Source organism: Emys orbicularis, chromosome 11, assembly GCF_028017835.1.
Source record: "Emys orbicularis isolate rEmyOrb1 chromosome 11, rEmyOrb1.hap1, whole genome shotgun sequence".
NCBI lineage: Eukaryota > Metazoa > Chordata > Testudines > Emydidae > Emys > Emys orbicularis.
In genome coordinates, this window is record NC_088693.1 from 18,156,848 (window position 1) to 18,174,825 (window position 17,978).

The following is a 17,978-nucleotide window of genomic DNA, read 5'->3' on the forward strand; positions in this document are numbered from 1 at the left end:
CTTTAACAGAGACCAAATTTGTATCCTTTTGTATATTTGTGTACATGCCTACATATGTGTATTTTTACCATTTCAATGTCAAATAAAATCTACATATAAATGATAGTATTTACTGGTATCCTCAAAGTAAAAGCAAGGGCACTGGAAATCCACATGTGGGAATTTCTGTGTCTTAAGGATTTAGGTTGTACCTGCAGATTTTTGGGATCCCTGCTTTTCTACAGAGATTTAATTTCTTCCAATTGTGATGATGATAACCTTCTGAATACAAATCAATGCAGTGTTATCAATACCAGGTTTCTTGGGGGAAAAAATAGCTCAATGAGAGTTGTGAATTTCCCCTCTTTATTTCAGTTGTTAACTATGAAACCTAATGATCATAATGTAAATATTAATACATAAATAATACACAGTGTGATTCAATGTTCCATTCACTTAAAAGGGTATTCTTCATGAATAAAGCTGCATGTTTTAAATGTGAAAATATGTTAATGGTTGTTTCTAATTTTTTATTTCATTTTTTTATTCTCAGTGTAGAACTCCTTCCCCAACTGACAAGATTATTTTCTTTATCTGGGATGTCCCAGTTTTCTTGGATAGTGAAGGGTAGGTTGAAACCTGGGCTTTCAGGATTGTTGGGTGACTGCTTGGACAACCTCTTCCTAAAAGCATTTTTAAGTCATTGGAATGATAATGCGTTGTCCTTATTCTTTCCCCTCTCATTTGCTCAGGTTTCAGTACACTGTTACTTGTGATGTCATAATCTCACTAGTTCTCTAGTCTTCCATAGAATCTTCCAGGAAAAGAAAGACAGAAAAGACCTGAATTCCTAATGTAGCTGAGCACCTCCACCCTACTTTACAGACTGAACCTGAAAGATGCTGAACACCAGCAATTCTCATGGATATCATCAGCCTCTGTTGAACTGCAAAGGAAAAAAATTGAGCTTGCACCTGTTTTTGCTTCTTTATAGTATATGAAAAAGCCTGAAAGGTTTGGGAGTCTTTTTAAGGGTAAGGGTTTTTTGTTTTGGTTTTTTGCTTATTTTACACATTAGGAATTCAGGTCTTATCTATCTTATTTCTCCATGAAGACTCTATGGAAGAGTACAGAAATTCAATGGGAGCTAAAGGTGCTCAGCACCTCTTAGTAGATACTCAGCACTTCACAGCACCAGGCCCTTAGATAGATACATTCCAGGGTCTAAATGAATATACTACAAAGGAATTTAGGTGCCTAAAATCCGAGTTTTAGGTGACACTGTGATCCAAAAAATCTCCACTCAGTTATCGCCTAACCCTATAGGTGCCTAAACTCACTAGGTGCCTAAGTTTTTGCAGTAATCATTCCCTAGACACCTATGTTTTTGCCTTTGGGCATGTGCACTGCTGCCTCACTCCAGGCACCTGGACATCTATCTCCCACCTAAACCCCAGGTCAATCCACAAAGCATGGGAGGGTAGGCATTCCTCTGCCAATCTTGCTGTAGGGTCCAATCTGGAAGGCATGCTCAGAGGCTGCCTAACTTCACACAAAAACATCGGGGTGGGGGGAAGAGAAGGAAGACAGGGACTTCCTTTATAACCTTTAGTCCAGTGGTTATGGTACTCACCCAGAATGTGGGAGACCTCCTGTTTCAAGTTTGTCCTCTACTTGATGAGAAGGGATTTGAACAGGGGTACTCTACCTCTCCGGTAAATTCCCTAGCTACTGGCCTATGGAATGCTTCTCATTTTCTCTGGCCCAATTAATATTTAATTAAAGTGGAACAACTTTAACAAGAGCGATGGAAAAAGACCCACATGAGAATATCTGGGACACTTACCTGAGGTAATAAACCCCCGTTCAGATCCCTTCTTCTCATCAGGGATACAGGGGACTTGAAGCAGGGGTCTCCTACATCCCATGTGGGTACTCTACCACTGGGCTAAAGGTATAAGGGAGGCAGTTGCTGCTGCTTCATGAAGTTAGTCAACACATAACTCCACCTTGCAAGAAACAACTTAGGCGCCTAAGCCACCTGTCTCCAGAAGAGGGGTGTCTGGCTGTGGCTCGTTAGCAGAGATAAGGGCCTCCCGGCATCCCATACTTAGGCACCAAACTCTGTGAGAGGAGCATGGTTTAGGACACACCTCTCTCATTAGCATCTGCTATTGACTTAGGTGGGTTCCTGCCTAACATGCTGGCTTTTGTGGATCCTGCTCTTAGGCACCTCTCTCACCATTCAACTTATGGGGAACCTGGGCACCTAACTCAAGCTATGTGGATCACATTGTTGTTCCAGTAATTTTTCTAGGCACCTAAAAGTTGGGTGTTGGGACACTCAGCATTGCAACCTCTAAGTCCCTTTGTGGATCTGGGCCTACATATTTATGTATGAGGAAAAGGAAGCTAGGTAAAGTGGCCTCAGTTAAATTTAATTGCACCCAGTCCAGCAAGCCCTTCAATGGACGTTCAGTGAGTAGAAAGCATAGAAGACATTGTCTTTCCTGTCCAGCTTTTATCTCCTTTAAAGTCTCTAAGTATCTAAAGGATAAATTCTTCAGTTATTTAAATGTTAGATGATTTCTCCACCAACTTGTTTTAATTAAACTTCAAAGTGGAGACAAGGCAGCTTAATTCTCATAGCAGTCCCTTCCTCCCACCCTCCTCATAACCTTTTTAGCTTTGCTTCTTACAGATGTTTAAATAGACAAGGTGGCTGAGATGATACATTTTAATGGACCAACTTCTGTTGGTGAGAGAGATAAGTTTCGAGCCACATAGAGATCTTCTTCAGGTCTGGGAAAGGAAGTCCCAGTGTCACAGCAAAATGCGAGGTGGAACAGACTGTTTAGCATAGGTAGTTAATACATACTGTAAGGTACCATTCAAGTACAAAAGCACTGATGAGGTTCTAATTACAAACACCTATCACTGTAGTTAAAAATAGCCTCTGGAGCAGCTGAATCTTAAAGGTGATCAACAACTAGGCTCAAGGCCAGTTAGAGACAGTTTACATCATCCAGTTCATCTTTGTTCTTGCAGGATTCTTCCCTATTCTACATTTACTAGTGTTCTGTCAAGTCAGTGCTGGAATATTTAATAGAACTAACCAGAACACAGTTCCAGGAATAAATATGAGACCAAAACACATCAGAATTCCATTGAGATGTGGTGGCATGAAGAGACTCACCCAACTCTTATTCTGACCAATGATGGTCTGCACTATATAAGAACTAGATATTAATATCATCAGTAACAAATCTCCATGACATAGCCTGCCACTTTTTCCCTCCCGCTCTACAGCTAAAATCTCTACATTCCCGACTCTCTCACTATGGCAGGCACCATAAGGTGCATCAGTCAGTTTGAGCAGAGCACACATTGAGACCTGTTCTCCTTCCCAGTCCTGCTGCCTCTTTGCATAAATTTCTTCCTCTTCAGGTCTTGCTGTTCATGCTCTAAGGAACAGAGAAGAGGTACCACTAGTAGGTAGATCACTGGGACAAAAACAGAGAAAAAACATCATCAACAGGGTTGGAACTTCTAGATCCACTGCCTAGACCTCTGCCTCTTGAAATACTGGAAGAACTGGAGTGCTGGTGGTACTGTGATGAGTACAGCTGTCTGTCAAGCAGTTGACCTCGGTTTGATTCCCAGCCAATTCAGTTTTAGGTGAGGGGGATGGTCTAGTGGTTAGGGAACTAGCCTGGGATTCAGACAATGTGGGTACCATGCCCTGCACTGGGACTGCACTACATAGACTTCTTGTGTGACCTGGAGCACTTTGTACCTCCGTTCCCATTTAGGTAATAGCATTAAGAGAGGAACTGATAGAAATAGTAGGTTGTCATCTTCAGTGTAGACCAACAGAGGCAGAGGAGACACTTTCCAGTTGATTTCACAGCAGTAGTATAACCTCGATAGTATTCATCACCATGTATTTTGACAGGTTTCTACACCCCATTTAAGATTTATGTCCCACCCTCCGTCTCCGTCTCTGTTCATGTATAGGTCTCATGCCGTTGGCTATTTTGAAAGAGTTTTTAAAATGTTTTCTTATGTTTGGCCGGGGGGATGTTGCGTGCTTGTGCTTTGATATGCTTATAATATGGTTATTATAGACGATCTAATGGAGTCTGCTTCTGAAAGCGGTGAAATTGAGAAAGACTTTACCAAATACGTTCACCACAGGAACCTAAGTATTATGTACATTGTGCAAAACGGTTTTCTCAGGGGGAAAAACCCGAACGATTAATTTAAATACTAAGTATATGGTTCTTTAAAAAAAAAAAAAAAAACTGCAAATAACCACTTTGGCCCAGCAAATGTACCCTGGTAAAACACAATTCTTTCTGGAGGCTTTTGAGGACGCTACCAAAAATCCCTATGGGTACCTGCTGGTGGATTTAAATGCTTCAATGCCTGAATCCTTCAGGTTAAGAACAGGCCTTTTCCCCCCAGACTGACCCTGTGTATACGCCTTAAAAAAAAAAAACCCATAAAAATAGTTATTTTTATCAAACCCCCTTTTTAAAAAAGTGTCCCGCCTGACAATCATGTCTAGGTGCGTGCAGAGAAACCTGGCTCTTTTAAGATTCCTCATCAAAGCCAAACCGCAGCAAAGGAAGGCTATTCTATGCTTGGCTTCTTACAACTTGGTAGCGACCATCTCAGAAATAGCGCTCAATACATGAAAACGAAACGTTCCTCTAAAACCCCGACAAATAAGCGTACTAAAAAGAAAACGGGGGCTTATTAAAAAGCTGAGCGATAAAAGGGTATCCCTCAAAAGGAAAAAACTAATTGTAAAACAGGCCGGGGGCTTTATCGGTCCTTTGTTGAGCTTTGCACTCCCTCTACTGTCAGCCCTTTTAATTAACTGATAATGGACCATGCCAAAAAATTGTACCTTGTTTTCTAGCCATCAGTTAGAACAAATAAAATGCGCCTCTAGCGGTGAAGAAAATATCAGAACTACAACCACTCCCCAATTGGATTCAGAGATGAAAGACATTAATCAAAGATACAATTTGTCCGACTACGAAAAAGACTAAACTTTATGAGAGGGTCCTGCAAAGATACCTGGTATTGGTTAAGCAGGGTGAAGTGGAAAATACTAAAATAAGTCTCTTTCTCCCCAAGCAAGAGCAAGAGGAAATTCGACCTCCCAAAGTCGAGAGGAATTCATCAGACTTTGTTATTTGGGAGGTATTGGAGGGGGTAAATCCTCGCTATAAGAAAAAAGCTGAAATATTGTTAAATAAACTCAAGATAGCATAAAGATGTTTCTTCTTGGGCCGATAATGGAAGTTTTGTTTACCCGGGGGAAGTGGTTGCGGGGTCTCACATGCTCGATTTAGTCAAGGGGTAACCGGCTTTTATTCTTTCACTAACAAGAGGACTCCTAAAGGGTGGAATTTTTTTATTAAAGACTTGGCAGAGCTGAATGTGCCTATGTCCACTGTAGGACATGTTACCAATAAAGAGTTTTTAGAATGACTAAAAATAGGTCTAGAGCCTGCGAAGGCCATAAGTAGCATCACCCCTTTTTAAAAATGTACTTGCTAAAAAACAAAAGCTCATTTGGTTAACAGTGTAAAATAAAAGACTTGAACAAAAATCAATGTATGCTTTATTGATGCGCCTCTTTAAACTCACCACAAGACAAACACATGTGAACATGCTGAAACATGTTTGGAACGAGTCTGGACACGCCTGACTTTTTCCCTTTTACAAACTGCACCACCATCCGGTCATTTTCTGGTAAATCATTGGTACACAATTTTAAAATGCGATCAAAAGATAAAACCCTATTATGTTGCTTTAAATATATATATATATATATATATATATATATATATATATATATACACACACACACACACACACACACAATGATAACCGCATGATAACATTATTAGAGTTACGATTTTAAAAAGTCATAATAGATTTAGGAAAAAAGCTACTGTCTGGGGGAAATCCATAGGAGTCAAAGAACTCGCCCGGCCCCTGCTTTGGTAAATAGAGGGCCAGCCAGTGTTCCCCAGGTAAGTCATGGGGGTGCGTGTTAACAATAAGCCCCAAAGGTCTTCCGGACACAGGCCCCTTTGGGAGCAAGTCACTAGGAAAAACATCTAAAAAAGAAGCATCCTTTGATAAAATACGCCTTAGCTGCACGGTGTTCATAATCATATATAGTCAAAAAGGATTTTTCTTCTAAAAAAGGGTTCACTTCAAGCATATTATCAAAAACCCCATACACTATCATGTTAACCGTAGAGAGCAGCACCATTGCAAACCGAATCTCCGCTCTCAGGTTTCCAGTTTTAATCAGAGAATAACGATTAGCGCACTCCTAGTCCAGGGTCAGATTGAAGGCGTACAGCGTGTAACCCTGGGCAAATTCACGATGGTCATTCAAGAGTGATCCGTCTTTTACATATTTCCCAATCGCCTGCACGAGCTGTATGTACTCCCTCATGCAGTTTCCATTCTCAAAATCAGGTCGTAGGGGTTTCGCTGGCCCGTTCACCATCCAGATACAAGGCCACAAAATTAAAGTTATAATGTTTAAAGTTAAAAGGGTTTTTAGCATAGTTGCCGTTGAAGGCATCGTTATCGATAAACCTGATTATGAGCTGCTTGGGTAACTGTCCCAAAAAAAGGTTTTCCTGGTTACTGACAACTGCCGGCCAGAATGCTAAACATCTTTATGCCCACCCTGTCTACCGGGTACTTAGCACTGGCGATCATTAGAGCTTCCACATGCTCCAAGCAAATCCCCGGTGTCACTTTCACCCATTTTACAAACAGGGACACTGAAGTAATATGCACTTTATAATTCTGGTTGGCATTCCCTCTCACAAGGCAAAAACCATCTTTGCTATGCGTCAGTTTAATTTTCAAGTCCACACCATTCAGCAGCAGTTTTTCTTGAAAAAACAAATCACTGTGTAGGCCCCAAAAAATCCAGCTTCCTGCTGCCGGCCATTAGTCTGGGCTTGCACATAGACCCCTCGTTACCTGTGCCATCCAAAATGGTGCTTTCGTGGGCCCCCACCATCTCTTTATAAAACCCTCCTGTTGGCCAGACTATTTTGAGGAAAAGCCCCTGCAGAGGCGTTGCTGGGCAAGTTAACGTAACTCACTTCAGTCATTTTTTCCCTTTATTAGAGGTCTTGAACTTGAGACGCTTTAACCCAACTGTTAAATTTTTAAGGCCATCCTCTCCATTTCATCAAAAAATACTCATTCTTTCCTGTCTTTTCTTCACTAGAATCTTTTCTACCCTGTAAACGCGGTCCTGGTTAGGGTTTACTTTTTGTAATTCTTCAGGGTAAAAAGACTTCCTGCGACCTCCTCTTCTCCATAATCTTTTAATGCGTACACAGGCCACTGTCCTCGTAATAAAACCCCAGATACGGTAAATATTTCATCAGTAAAGGTTTGCTGATATCCCTTTTCAAAAGTACCCTTCGTTTTAGATACCCTTACGTGATCCCCGTTCTTAAAAATCACTGATGGTGCCTTTATTTTAAAACTATCCCCATAGACGGTTTTCCACATGCTCAGCATGTTAGTGTGTGTCACGTTGATCGGGCGTCCTCTGATAGTTCTGTGATAACTTCTGTTGTAACCGTCTATGATGGCCCGCAGCACGTTGATGTATCGAAAGGTGCTACGGGCAGTAAAATACCTCCACATCTTTGATTTTAAAGTTCTGTTAAACCTCTCCACGACCCCAGCCTTGACTTCATTATTGGTAACAAAATGGTCTACCCCATGTTGCTTAAACAAAATCTTTAAAGCTTTGTTTAAAAACTCTTTTTCCCTGAAGCAGCGGCATGTCCAGCTCCAAGGTGCAGGGGCGGCCACGGGGGATCTGCGCGCTGCCCCTGCCCTGACTGCCTGCACCGCAGCTCCCATTGGTCAGGAACCGCAGCCAATGGGAGCTGCGGGGGCAGCGTCTGCGGATGGGGAGAGAGCGCAGAGCCCCTTGCCTGCCCCTCCACCGAGGAGCCGGACATGTCAGCTGCTTCCCAGGAGCCCCCTGAGGTAAGCACTGCCCGGAGGCTGCACCCTGAACCCAAACTCCTTCCCAGAGTCCACATCCCCTCCCGCACTCCGAACCCCTCATCCCCAGCCCCACCCCAGCCCCTGCACCCTCAGCTGGAGCTCACACCTCAACCCCCTGCCCCAGCGCAGTGAAAATAAGAGAGTGAGCAAGGGAGGGGGAGAGTGAGCAACAAAGGAAGGAGGGATGGAGTGTGTGTGGGGGCTCGGGAAAGGGGCAGGGCAAATGTGTTCGGTTTTCTGCTATTAGAAAGTTGGCAACCCTTGGTCTAGGATGAGCCTGGTGCCCACAGCCAGGGCCACATTAATGCAGGGGCTTTAGGGGCTGCAGCCCAGGGCCTCGGGCTAAGGGAAGGGGCCCACAAAAATAAGTCCATAATTATATACAATTCAGTGGTCACCAACCCATCGGTCACGATCAACTAGTCAATCCTGGAGCCTCTCCCAGTCGATCGCAATCTCCGGGCTGCTAAAAGTCCAATGGCACAGCAGGGCTCAGGCAGGCTGCCTGCATGCCATGGCCCCATGGTGCTCCCGGTAGCGGCTGGCTGCTGGCACATCTCTGCAGCCCCTGGCGGCAGGGAGGAAAGGCGACTCCACACGCTGCCCCCATCCCTGGCACCATCCCTGTAGCTCCCATTGGCCGGGGGCAGCGCTTGCAGGTGCGGGCAGCGCATGGAGACATGCTGTCACCCTCCCCCCAGGGCGCATAGAGACATGCCAGCAGCCGGCCACTTCCAGGAACCGCGAGGGATTATAGCAGGCAGCCAGAGTCCTGCTGCGCCACCAGCCACCTGTGGAAAGTGCCTCCCAGATGGAGCCTGCATCTCACCCCCCCCTGCACCCCAATCCCCTGCCCCAGGTCAGAATCCACTCCTGCACCCAAACTCCCTCCCAGACCCCACACCCCTCCCCTTTCCTGTACCCCAACCCCCGCCTGGCGCCTCCTGCTGCACCCAACTCCCGCCCAGAAAGAAACTAATTTAACAGCTGTTCTAAGGTAAGAAGTAGGCTATTTTGAATTAACGTAACTATATTCGACATGTTTTAAGACTGAAACGTAACCACAGAAGGGCCTTATGTTAATTAAAAGGCAAGTTTAGTATAGCGTTAATAGTCTCAATGGCATAATTGTGATGATTTTGTTTTAAATTAGGAAAAAGACTTGTATACAGGGGCCCCACAAAATCTAATCGCCCCAGGCCCAGAGGAGAGTTAATCCGGCCCTGCCCACAGAGGGGGCTCCGGGGAAGGGAGCAGCTCCAGACCAAGCCCGGGAAAGAGGCGGGCGGACGGCTGGGGCTCTGAAGGGCAGCGGGGGAGGGGCGGCTGCAGGCCGAGCCCCGGTGTTGAGATGGGGGAGGCCTGCCCCGGACGAAGCGAGGCCCGCGGCACACCGGCTCCGTCCCCTGGATCACACAAAGCCGCACCCCGCCGCAAGGCGGTGGGATGGTGAGCGGTGACGCACGAGCGGCCGCACAATGGAGGAGAAGCGCGATGGTACCTCATTTCCGCCCGGATCCGATCGAGGCGGAGCTTTCCTCAGGCTGCGGGGGAAGGGGCCGGAGTTGGAGACGCGGGAGGTGGGGTTTCTCATTACCTAGCCTGTAGCGGCGCCTCTCCCTGCGCCCCACATCCGGGGCGGGCCACTGTACCGCAGGGTGCCTCGATAGGATTGTCCGCCGATGGAAACCTCATAGACCACGTGACCCGGTTTCCCTTGCGGCGCTCTAGCTCCGCTCTCGCCAGACTCTATGGTTTTAGGCGGCTAGGTGGAATCCTCGCCGGGCCCGTGGCCCTGAGTTCTCGCGAGAACTAATATGGAGGGAGAAGAGGGGCCAGGCGCCGCGGCGGCTGGGCCGCCGGCGGGCGGGGCCGGAGGAGGGGGAGGAAGTGTCATGGCGGCGGCTGCGAGTGGGTCTGGTGGCGCGGGCTCGGCGGTGCGGGGTGGCGGCGCCTCTTTGTCGGCATCGCGCTGGTTCTTCAGCCGGGAGCAGCTGGAGAGCACGCCGACCCGGCGCTGCGGGGTGGAGGCCGACAAGGAGCTCTCGTATCGGCAGCAGGCGGCCAACCTCATCCAGGACATGGGCCAGCGCCTCAACGTGTATCCGAACGGGGAGACCGGGCCGGGGGAGGGCCAGGCCTGGGCGGTAGCGGCGGCAGCCTCATCCGGCAGTTCAGCGCGTAGGGAGGGGAGCGGGGGCCGGCCCAGGTCGGGTGTAGCAAGAGGTACCGGCCGAGAGCCGGAGAGTGCCGCGGGCGTGGAGAGGAAGCGAGCCGGGGCCTGGCGCCGGGAAGGGAGCTGGGGCCTAGGGGGTGGTGGAGGGGAGGCAGCGGGGAGCGCTGCCGGGCGGGAGTTGTTGGCTGGTGTTTCTGTTCCCGGCTCCGTGTCTCTGGGGTTTGGGGGTGATTATTACATTATCTCAAACTCCCGGTTGATCCAGCCCTCTTCGGGGAGCGGGTCTGAGCTGGTGTAACATTCCCCAACTCTGTGCTGCTGCTGCTGCCGCCGGGTATGGGGGGCGGGGGATTGAAGCACGTGCTTCTCTAGATTGGGTCGAGATTCTTTCACCCCACTGATGTGACTGAAATCCAAAGCTGTTTTCATCTCCTTTGGCTTTTGCAGCTACTGTAATATTCTTAGTCCCTTAAAGCCAAACTTCTTCTCTCCCATCCTTTGAAATAAAAGGGAGAATGACTTTTTTTTTATTGAAGTTGAATATAGTGTTAGGAGGAAGAGCTGCATTTTAAGACCCTGTGTTTGTAGCTTAATCTTAGTTTATATTCTACCATACTCGTCACAAAGAAGGCCTCCCAGTTGTCTCACTTAAAAGCAGACTGCCTCTCTTTTTGGGATTAATCCTAAAGCAGTTTTTATAAACTTTTTCCATTGTTTTTCAATTATACCTTTACAATTCCCCTCATTCAAATTGTCATATAGCGTGATTGTAGACTTGGCAGTTTTTTCATTGATTACTAGGTTTTGTTAGAAGTACTTTAAGTATAAACAATAGTTATTGTTCACAGGAAATAATCTATTCCATTTCTCTTGGAATTAACATCCAATTACTATAACAAGTTTTTGTTCAATTCAATTTTAAAAGCTAGGATTCAGTGGGTTATAGTAGTTAGAAAAAAGACTCTTAACCTTCATAAACTTATATAAAGGGTACTTGAGAGAGTTATTTTAAAATGTTTGATACAGTAAAATTGTTCCTAGCAAGAGGATGCAATGTTAAAATCTGTCTAAAGATAAATCCTGAATTAGGGAGTCTCCTTCCAATGAATGAGACATGGTAAATCTGGTTTTACAATCTCCCTATTGTGTTTGAAAGAAATAGTAAAAGTATCTTCACACCAGTTATGTGTACTCAGTTTATTACTGCTTTATTAATTCAGTTACAGCTTTATTTAATAGAATAACATAACAAAAAGTATTTGTAGTAGATAATTTCAACTTTACTGATTATACATTGTTTGTCTAGATGTGTAAAATTTCCTTAATCCCGTCTTTCAGATCTCAGCTTACAATAAATACTGCAATTGTTTACATGCACAGGTTTTATATGCATCATTCCTTCACAAAATTTAATAGAAATGTAAGTACTGACTTTTATACTCTTAAACTATACTTGCACATAATTTTGAAGCAACAGCTGACATAGCTTTCACATGTGATGCTGTCAGCATGTACAGTTTCACTGTATTTTAAAGTATTCTAGCTTCAGAATACTATTTTAGAAATATTATTTGTAGTACTCTTATTTCAAGTGGAGACTATTTTAACAGGTAGTAATTAAAATTTAACTTCTGCTATGATCCTAAGCTAGAGAAATAATGTGATAAACAATAAGAATACATGCTGACCAATCTTCTTGATTTTTCTATTGTAGATATGTTGGTTAAACTCTCTGTCAATGTAGTTTAAAAGTCTGGGAATTTGGGTAGAGACCTGTGCGGATACAAAATTAGTATCCACATCTGATCTGCAAACATGGTCTGAGGATATCCTCATCCGCAGATATAAAGCTGATCTCCGCAGATTTGGAGGGCTCTAGATATGGAACAAATACTACCTTTACTAGTTAGGAGTCACCAGTTACTGTGTTGCACGGCATGACGTGCCTAACTGATGCAACTATGGTTTGTGTCTAATTTACGTATACAGTAGAACCTCAAAGTTATGATCACCTCATGGAATGGAGGTTGTTTGCAACGCTGAACAAAAACCATTATGGTGGTTCTTTCAAAAGTTTACAACTGAGATTTGACTTAATACAGCTTTGAAACTTATGCAGAAGAAAAATGCTGCTTTTAACCATCTTAATTTAGATGAAACAAGCACAGAAAGTGTTTCCTTACCTTGACAAATCTTTTTTAAACTTTCCCTTTATTTTTTAGTAGTTCACATTTAACACAGTACTGTACTGTATTTGCTTCTTTTTTTTGGTCTCTGCTGTTCCCTGATTGCATACTTCCAGTTCCAAGTGAGGTGTGTGGTTGACTGGTCAGTTCATAACTCTGAAGTTCTACTGTACTTAGTTTTGTAAAAGCCGTGGTCAACTAATATAATTCTTCTACCTTCAGTAACTCAATGGGCAGTTACAGTAGATGGAAAAATCTCAAATCTGGTCTGGAAAGTTGCTCTAGCTGCCTTGTATGTAATTTACTGGTGAACTGGATGTTAAATCTTTAATACAAATTCTGTTTGTGTTTGGATGTTTCTGTAATCAGTTCTGTTTGGAATATTTTTTAAAACTGGATAATGTGAAATCTCAAGCCTGTTTTTCCTGTCAGATATATTAGATGTGTTGGTCAAAAAATATTTGTTCAGTGCTTATGTCTTTCATCATATGAAAATAGATCTTTTGGATTTGCTTTCTTCCTCCCCCCTATAAAGAATAGTCAATGGTGTAAGGAGGTATGTTATTTAATGGCATGGATGGACTCTCTGAGCCCTGGCTACACTGTAAAAATAGTTTAAACACTGGTGTGAAACCTAGTTGAGATCCAGGTGCGTTAAGATTTTTTTGTTTGTTTTGATGGTAGAACAAGAAATTAGCCATATAAAATTATTGGACCAGAAACAAATTTCATAATCATGATGAACTATTTTTGCCACCTAGGAGTCTGTCAAATTTGCAGCAAGCTGGTTATCAAATAGTTACAGTGTTTTAAGCCACATCTACAAAAAATGTTAAGGCTCTGTCTGTGTGACAGAAATATCAGTGTTGTTTAAACATGATTCTGAGACATGATTATGTCCTGGACCTGGACACCCTTTATTCTTGTTTTATGAATGGAGAAAATCTGTGTTGCAACTGTGTTAGGACCACGTATTTATTTTATTGTGATATGTATCTAGTGTGAAATGTACTTCTTTAAAATAGTTTTTTGTTCTCAGGGCAAGAATAGTGTTAGAAGAGGTTTAGGACTCAAGTGTATATCAAAATCATGTTTAAATACGATTAGGTTATTTTGCATGGACAAGCCTTTTAAAGGTGTTTTTGGATTAATTCATCGAGTGCAGTAGAAGATTTGTACTACATCACTTTTTCTCATTTTGATAGATAAATACATGGTCTTGTTCAGCAGTTCTCAAACTTCATTGCATCGCGACCCCCTTCTGACAACAAAAATTACTACATGACTCCAGGCACGGGGAGGGGGCTGGAGCCGAGCCTGAGGCCTGCCACCCCGGGGGGTGAAGTCCAAGCACTGATGCCCTTGGGCTTCAACTTCAGCACCAGGGGGCTCAGGCTTCAGCTTCAGCAGCAGGCCCAGCAAGTCTAACGCTGACCCTGGCGACCCTGTTAAAATGAGGTCACGATCCTTTTTGGGGTCACAACCCACAGTTTGAGGATCGCTGGTCTAGTTGATAACCCATGGCCAATTGAGTATAATCAAGTGAGGCATCCGAAGGTTACTTTTGTGACTGTTTTGGGGCAGTTTATGGTCCTCGTCTTTCAGGCAGAGTTGCTTGGAGTGGAGACTTGAGTTTACGTGATATTTCCACAGCCCAGACTGGCGTAGCCTAAAAAAGAAATCCATTGGGTGGTAAACCAAGACACATCTAGCAATCTAGGCCAGCTTTTGGTAGTGACGAGAGTATTTAGCTGCTATAGTCTACCTTCAACTGGACACTAGTATATATAGTCACTTAGTTCTTATCCCTGGTTTACACGGGGGGGGGCGGTCAACCTAAGATATGCAACTTCAGCTACGTGACTAGCGTAGCTGAAGTCGGCGTATCTTAGGTTGACTTACCTGGCCGTGAGGACGGCGGCGAGTTGACCGCTGCCGCTCCCCTGTCGACTCCGCTTCTGCCTCTCGCCAGCTGGAGTTCCGTAGTGGACGGGGAGCGCGTTCGGGGATCGATTTATCTGTGTCTAGATGACACGTGATAAATTGATCTCCGATAGATAGATCTCTACCCGCTGATCCGGCGGGTAGTGAAGACCTGCCCTTAGAATTGCTAGCACATCTGTAACTTGTAAGCAGAGCTGCATTAAATATCTTGTGGCTGAGTGCTATGCAATCTTCAGTTTCAGAAAAGCTACATTTATGGAAGGATAACTTGTAACGTATTATTAATTGAACTAAAAGTTAAAAAGCTAGCACATATCTTTCAGAGCACTTATACTAGTGTCTCCAAATAACTTTCTGTATTTGCTGTGAATATTATGTTAGACGGTGGCTTTTATATTTGAATTGATGCATAGGCATCAAATGCACTGCCTCATTTTTTCTTTTCCTATTCTTTTAGGGTGAAGGGAGTGGTCTCAAAGTGAATGTGAGTCACTTTTAAATTCGTACTCCCAAGCTATCTGGCAAGTTCTTTGTAGACAGGCCAAAGGCCAAAGACTGTTATGAATATTTAGTAAATGTTATCCAAATCTTCAGAGTGCTTGGCCAGCTGAAAACTTTACTACATTCATCTACTGCAAAAAGAAACTAACTGTTAGAAATTAAAATTGTACAAGGTACTAATGATCTTAAAACTAAAGGCTATCTGGCATTTTTTATCGAATATGCAAAGTACATGTTTAATGGTTCTTCGACTTACATTAAAGGTAATGCTTACTCACGAAAACAAGAAATAGGAAGGCTGGGGATAAAAATTAGCTGCCAAAAGTCACAATAGGTTGAGTTGTGGCTGCAAGGATCAATTCAGATTGTAAGGCTTAAGCCTTCATTTCCTTTTTATTGGTAAGCTGAATTTCTTTTAACTATTCTACACTAAACTTATTATGTATTTATCCCTTAAGTACCATTTGATTATGCATGTCAGTAGATCATGCAAATACATACATATTTATAGCTAAAACATCTCTACTCCATGATGGCCATTGCTAGATGTTATAAGATCTGCTGAAAGAAACTATTCACTGATACATTTTTATTGGCTCAGTTCTGTTTCTGAAGTTTTCAAAATGATAGCAACTTTGTAGTAAATTTTTAAAATCTTGAAGGAAGTCAAAATGGCTATCTTGCAACGGTTTCAGCAGTTGTTTCAGGTTAAGTTTTGTATATCCTGGCATTGAAACAGCATAACAGCAATTTTTAAACTCTCTACATTTTTGTTTGGTAAGTGGAGACCAGCCATAAGTTTAATAATTTTTTGTCTAGATCCATACTCTACCTTTAGAACAGCAATAGCTAGTTTTCGCTAGTCAGGCAAACCATATAGAAACAAAGTTTAACATGAAATGTATCATTATTTCAGCTGATGCTTTCAGTGTTAATGTTGACAGAGACTTAAACAGCTTTTGGTTTGCTGGTTAACTATTTTAACACCATAAGGTTTATACTCTTGTTAAAAGAAGATACCGCAGAGACACAAGTTCTGCAAACTATTCACATAAGTTTAAATAACTGTTTCATCATTACATTCATACGAGGCATCAACTGTAACTTAGCTTCAGTTTTGTATTAATTGTAGACATCATTTTTGCCTGTTTCCAAATGCAGAAATAAGAAAGAGGCCCTGGGGCACATGGGAAATGGGAGGTAAAGCACTCAGGATGCACTCTTAAACTCTCAAATTGACCTCCAATTATATATTTTAATCAAATCACTTTGTAGAAGTACTGTGCTGAAATACTGTACCAGATAACCAGGCTAAGAAGCATCCAGTGCACTTAAAATATGATGCCCTGTCATTGTTTAATGTCACACATGTTAGAATCTTGGTAAAGTGCCTAAACACTACAGGTGAGATTAAGTTATTCTTCCTCCTAATTATTGCACTTCAAAGAGTTAAAATATTTCGATACCCAATTGTGGAAGTTGTCAAAGTATTCATACCTTTGGCTGCATTACTGTGATCGTGCATGGGGAGAGATGATCAAGGCAATCTCATAACATACCCGTGGCATGTAAGGCAATCATAGGAAAGTAATATTGTAAAAGCATTGAATGTTTTTAGCAGTTTTTAATGGAATTTGGCTGCTGGAAATAAGGAAATGCCAGAATCCAACTCTGTGGATCATAGTTTGAAGAATCTAGCATAATCTATAACCACTTAACTTTCAAGATGGTTAAACATCAATACGTCCACACTGTATTGAGCTTGAAAACAATATATTAATATTCTAGGTGTTTTTGTCTTTATCTACTATGCTTTTTTTAAGCTGGGAAAGCTTTTTATCGAGATAGTCTAACGGTCAAGGTCCCTGGAGTAAATTATGGTGCATATTGGAGATGAATTCTAAGGCCATTCCATGCACCTGCAACCCACCAAGTAGGTTTGACAAGCCAGTCAATAGACTGCCTATTATTTGATCACGATCAAATGTTCCAGCAGGAATGCCCTGGAACTTCATTGTGTTTTGCATTTTTCTGAATTAAAATAACTCCGTTAAGTAATTTGTATTTTTGTTATTAGACATAAGCATCTATTTAAGGCCAAGCCTGTTGGTGACCATCAAGTCTTACTTTTTTGTTGCTGTTCTAATGAATTTATGCTTAAAAATATTTGACTGTTCTTGATATTATTTGACCAGTCAGTTGGCCATTTATTTTTGGACTAGTCAAATGTCCAGCCCATCATCAAGAATTGTTTTTAAAAACTTCAGTGTAGTATCTTTTCTTTATTTCCAATGGGATTTGGCTCCTAACTGTCACAGCCATTTTTGAAAATGGATTTATGTTTAGGCATTTTTTGAAATTTTACTCCAATCTGTTCAGAGGAGTATATCCATGGAAAATGCTTACATTTATTTAAATTGTTCATTTTGTGCTATTTTAAAAATGAGGGTTTTTCCATAAAAGAAGTTTGCAACTTTCCTGTCAAGTTCAAGTCTTTGCTATTCAGATTTTCTGGCATAATCACATCAATTCTGCTGTATTTGTGTGTCAAAGATGAATGAAGCTAGTATCGAAGAGCTGCTGGAAGACCTGAAACAAACAGGCTTAAATTATTCTTGTGGCTACATTTTGATGACTCTCAGATGTCTCAAAATAAAATTAAATACATCAATGTTCGCTCTTCCACTTCAGTAGGTTAAGCTCCATTCAGTGGCACAGACATTGAATAATCTGGAAAGTCTGAATTTTCTAGGCTCTCTAGATCATGGATCCTTTTTATCTTGACAACCTTTTACATTTTACTTCTAAAGAACTCTATTTATTATTTCAGCCGAAGCAATAACTTGTTTCATGCTACTTTAACTTTAGGAATTTTGAGTCAAATTAAACTGTACACTCTACCAACCACTTCTTTGTAGCATTGATTGAGAACATTTATGCTTACCACAGTTCATATGAGAAACTACCTAGTGAACTCAACACTGAAAACTAAAAGGAGCTAGCCAACTTTACATAAACCTAAGCTTTCTGAAGCCCTGTCCACCTTCATAAATTTCAAGATTGTAGCAAACCAAGCTCCCTTAACAGTTGAGGATTCCACACAGTCCCAT

The 17,978-nt window shown here is 42.6% G+C and overlaps 1 protein-coding gene across 3 annotated transcripts in view; it reads left to right on the plus strand.

Annotated features, from left to right (window-relative positions):
- Nucleotides 1-9,878: 9,878 nt before the first annotated feature.
- Nucleotides 9,879-17,978, plus strand: part of CCNT2 (cyclin T2) — a 44,355-nt gene continuing 36,255 nt past the window's right edge. Inside the window, exons 1-3 of one of the 3 annotated variants that reach the window (XM_065413370.1) lie at nucleotides 9,879-10,162; nucleotides 11,576-11,657; nucleotides 14,825-14,851. In XM_065413370.1, the coding sequence (XP_065269442.1) occupies nucleotides 9,879-10,162; nucleotides 11,576-11,657; nucleotides 14,825-14,851 (393 nt within the window). The remainder of the gene's footprint in view (nucleotides 10,163-11,575; nucleotides 11,658-14,824; nucleotides 14,852-17,978) is intronic. The other 2 variants (XM_065413371.1, XM_065413372.1) reach the window with 2 other exon arrangements.